The 4,887-nt window shown below is 49.0% G+C and overlaps 1 protein-coding gene across 1 annotated transcript; it reads left to right on the top strand.

The window, feature by feature from the left end:
* Positions 1-468: 468 nt before the first annotated feature.
* On the top strand, positions 469-1,956 carry KCNA1 (potassium voltage-gated channel subfamily A member 1; the record flags this gene model as incomplete). Its single annotated transcript, XM_079773538.1, has 1 exon — positions 469-1,956. One exon carries the CDS (start codon positions 469-471, stop codon positions 1,954-1,956), a length of 1,488 nt encoding a protein of 495 aa, XP_079629664.1.
* Between the last annotated feature and the right edge of the window lie 2,931 nt (positions 1,957-4,887).

Raw genomic sequence — 4,887 nt, 5'->3', positions numbered from 1 at the left:
AGAGCCGAGGAGAAGCAGAGGGGGTGTCAGGAGAGGGGATCTGCCGAGCTGGCTCTGCACCGGTCCTAGGAGGGCTGAGGAGGGGAGGGGAGGCCAGGGTGACCCGCGAAGCGATGGCCCTGCCCTCTAGGACAGCACTGCGCTAAGGCACCTCGGAACTGGACGGAACACCAACCCTCCCCCATCCCAACTCCCTGCAAAAAAAAAGGCTGCACCCTGGGCTGCAGGCGAGGGGTTTCCAAACTCAGCCACAGGCAGGGTGGAGGGAAAGGGAACCAGAAGCAAAGCCGCAGATCTCTGGACCTGCTCTCTTTGAAGCCCGCCCCCTCCCCTACCCCCACCCCCTGAGCGTGGGGGAGACGCGCACTCCGGTGGGGGGGGCGCTTGGGTCCCCCCCACCCCTCCCCTCCCCGTCCTTCCCACCGCCGGCCTTCTCCTGGTCTCTCACCCCTGCACGTGGCTTCCACCATGACGGTGATGTCCGGGGAGAACGCGGACGAGGCGTCGGCCACCCCGGGCCACCCCCAGGACGGCAGCTACCGGCGGCTGGCCGACCACGAGGACCACGAGTGCTGCGAGCGCGTGGTGATCAACATCTCCGGGCTGCGCTTCGAGACGCAGCTCAAGACCCTGGCGCAGTTCCCCAACACGCTGCTGGGCAACCCCAAGAAGCGCATGCGCTACTTCGACCCCCTGCGGAACGAGTACTTCTTCGACCGCAACCGGCCCAGCTTCGACGCCATCCTCTACTACTACCAGTCCGGGGGCCGGCTGCGGAGGCCGGTCAACGTGCCCCTGGACATGTTCTCCGAGGAGATCAAGTTCTATGAGCTGGGCGAGGAGGCCATGGAGAAGTTCCGGGAGGACGAGGGGTTCATCAAGGAGGAGGAGCGCCCCCTGCCCGAGAAGGAGTACCAGCGCCAGGTGTGGCTGCTCTTCGAGTACCCCGAGAGCTCGGGGGCCGCCCGCGTCATCGCCATCGTCTCGGTCATGGTCATCCTCATCTCCATCGTCATCTTTTGCCTGGAGACACTGCCTGAGCTGAAGGATGATAAGGACCTCACGGGCACGGTCCACCGCATCGACAACACCACGGTCATCTACACCTCCAACTTCTTCACGGACCCCTTCTTCATCGTGGAGACCCTGTGCATCATCTGGTTCTCCTTCGAGCTGGTGGTGCGCTTCTTCGCCTGCCCCAGCAAGGCGGACTTCTTCAAGAACATCATGAATTTCATCGACATCGTGGCCATCATCCCCTATTTCATCACCCTGGGCACCGAGATAGCTGAGCAGGAGGGGAACCAGAAGGGCGAGCAGGCCACCTCGCTGGCCATCCTCAGGGTCATCCGCTTGGTAAGGGTTTTTAGAATCTTCAAACTCTCCCGCCACTCCAAGGGCCTCCAGATCCTGGGCCAGACCCTCAAGGCTAGTATGCGAGAGCTAGGGCTGCTCATCTTTTTCCTCTTCATTGGGGTCATACTGTTCTCTAGTGCAGTGTACTTTGCCGAGGCGGAAGAAGCTGAGTCGCACTTCTCCAGCATCCCCGATGCTTTCTGGTGGGCGGTGGTGTCCATGACCACTGTAGGATATGGTGACATGTACCCTGTGACAATTGGAGGCAAGATCGTGGGCTCCTTGTGTGCCATCGCTGGTGTGCTGACAATTGCCCTGCCCGTACCTGTCATTGTGTCCAATTTCAACTATTTCTACCACCGAGAAACTGAGGGGGAAGAGCAGGCTCAGTTGCTCCACGTTAGCTCCCCTAATTTAGCCTCGGACAGTGACCTCAGTCGGCGCAGTTCCTCTACTCTCAGCAAATCTGAGTACATGGAGATCGAAGAGGATATGAATAATAGCATAGCCCATTATAGACAGGCCAATATCAGAACTGGCAACTGCACCACAGCCAACCAAAACTGCGTTAATAAGAACAAGCTACTGACCGATGTTTAAAAAGCCAAGCAAACAAAAATGCCCCACTTAGCAGCTTGAAAGACTTAAAAACAAAACAAATCCCTGGTGACCCATGTCACTCTTTGTTGCTACTTTACTAGTCTTTGAAAGCTCTGTTTAACTGTCAATGCATTATTGCATTGTGGATTTGGGGGATGGCCAACCAGAAGCTTTCAAGATCCATTAAAAAAAAGGAAACTATTTTCATTTTATTAAAAATGGGAAAAGAAAGTGTATTTTATAAAACTGGTTTAAAAAAAATTCAGTCCATAAGCTAGTCTAGGTAAAATAAGATTCATATGCTTCCCCATACCGAAACGTTTGTAATCCTTGGGCTTCTTTAACTTTTTTCTTTTAACTAAAAACCAGGTGTTCACTTAGAAATATAAAATTAAAAGTTGCATGGGACTCCAATAAAAAAAAAGTCTTTGCAAACTGCACAGTACATTTAAGACAGTGCATCTGATGATATATAATATGATATACCAGCCAAAATGGGTAACAAACAAATGTTATTTCGATCCACTGAACTCCATACTATAAGGTGGAAAAAAAGCAAACAGAATTACTTAAGACTGGTTCACAAAGCACCTTATCGACCTGATGCTGATCCTGGTCTTTAGGGGTTCTCCCTTTGTCCCCTTCTCCTTCTGTTCAAACGATTCTCTAAGAAAAAGATAAAAATTAATTGATTCATCTGCAGTGCTGCTAAGTTTCTCAACTGCAGGTGAGCCCAACACAGGTCTTGCCTCACTGGTCCTGTACCCTGACCCCTGGCCTCCAGAACTGGATGTAAAACCTTAGCCTCCTCATTGCAAGAGAGCACAAATGGAGTTAAATGTAAGCATGTTTGATTCTGATATTTATTTTACAATCGCATGCCGAGAACGTTAACTCAGACAATAGGGGATAAGCTTACGTTTGAATCGACTCTTCTAAAAATAGATCCTTTTTCATTTGCATTCACCAAAAGTGCACTCCTTTATTTATTAACTATTTTATTAGCAAATAAAGTACTGTATTTAAGTGCATATGTTAGTCAGATGGGAACAATAACTTTTTGGAGCTCAAAGCATGTTCTCTTATTCAGCATTATGGCCTATTTGATTAAGGTGTACCTTGAATTAATTAATGCATGATTTCAGTAAAAAAATAAAAAATAATAAAAGCTACAAGTTTGTGGGATGAAGGGCCCAAAGAAATAATGGGGGTGGGGGTGGGGGTGGGGGTGGGGGTACTCAGTCAATTTTCCTGTCTTTGCTCAGGGAAATGTCAGGTTTCTGTGCAGGTGTAGGCAGAGAGAGAACCAATATGCCCATTCCTTAAAGGGAAGCTATATGGAAAACTAAATAAGTCATCAAGGTATATATAGCAACACCTAAGAACAAGTATTATTTCTAGCTGAAGATAAACACAAGCAAAACAAAAAAAGGTGCAATACTGCATGTTTTTTGGTGCATTCTTAAGATGTAAATGAAAATGTTTATCTATTGTATGCATCCAAAGCAGAGCTGATTTCTTTTTGCAGTCATGATTTGAAGTCTGTAAAGACTTTAGCCCTTCCCTTGAGTCGCCCTGAAGAAACTTAACCAATTGATTTAATAGTTGCTTAGTGCCTTTATCCTGTACCCACAGCGAACTGCAGAAAGTGCCTCCATTAACACAGCTGAGAAGTTATGTAACAAAGGGAGGAAGGGTTGGGGCACAGATATTTTGCTTTTCCTGTTTCCATCCTCGCTGTCTCACTAAACCACTGTGAGAAGACCACACCGTCTGAACCCTGGAGAGGAGAGATCCAGGAGGGTGCTGTTTCTCTGGCCATCCACTGGACTGAGTCCCTTTGGCAGCCTGATGTGGGATGTAAAACTGGAACCTGAGACCTAGCTTTGAACTGGACATGAACCATGAACTCGTTTTTTTTCCTATCCTCCTCCAGAGCCAAGATAACTTTTTGGGAATTTGTTTCCCATCGAGGGCCATGCTGGACATTCAGGGCTTCCTCAGGTCCGGTGCAGTGTTTTTGTGCATTTCTGTATTCCTCTGTTAGCAACGGCGCTTTGCAGATCTCTGATAGTCTGATCTTTCTGGCATCATTGTGCATATGGGAAGGATCATTCAGTTCATAATAACATTTCCCAGGCCCTCCCTCCTGGTCCACTCCCTTGAGATATTTCCTATGATGTTCCTATGATCTTCCCACCTGGCAGTCACTTCGCAGGCTGAGCATCTCCCAGCACCCAGCCCAGAGAGCAGCTGGGACCCTGAGCTTAGCCAAAAGAGAGCCACAAAACACAGGCCTCAGGGGCCCACCAGCTGTCCACCCATGGAGAGGCACTCACTGCCTTTTTGAGGACACCAAGCGGGGATCTTCATTCTGCACTTAGCATGTGGCCGCCTACTGCCCTGCTTCTTCTGGGGATCTTCCCTGTTACCCCCATCCCTTCTTCACCTTATCCTAGAACTATCAGTGAGGCAATAAACGAAGAAACTAGCGTACCACCCAGGCCGGTTCACTCTATTGAAAGAAAGAACATGGATATTTTACTTTCCAAGGCTGCTCTGTGAATCGGTAAGACTAATGTAGCATCATGGAAGATGAGGAGCCAAGGACGGCACACATCTGACCACTGCATAAACCCTCCCCTGTCATGTTTCCTTCTCTTTTGAATCTTGACTTATCTTGGCTATTCCTTTTCTACCTGCTTCAAAGTCTCCAGATGGGAAAAAACGCAACCTCCTCCAAATTTCTGGGGATATCATGATCTTTTAGTTAGACTCTGAGGTCCAGGACATGCAGAGCTTGAAACGCTGCACTCTGTCAACAGCAATAATCCGCTCAGTACTGTGGGATGGATGGATGGGTCAGAGGATGAGAAAATGGGACCAAGACTGATGAGATGAACTTTGGCTGCCTGGTATACCTCTCATAAT

The sequence above is a fragment of the Cnephaeus nilssonii genome (genome assembly GCF_951640355.1).
Source record: "Cnephaeus nilssonii genome assembly, chromosome: 6".
Lineage (NCBI taxonomy): Eukaryota > Metazoa > Chordata > Mammalia > Chiroptera > Vespertilionidae > Cnephaeus > Cnephaeus nilssonii.
Note: the sequence above shows the minus strand (reverse complement) of the source record. Positions and strands in the feature narration are given on the sequence as shown.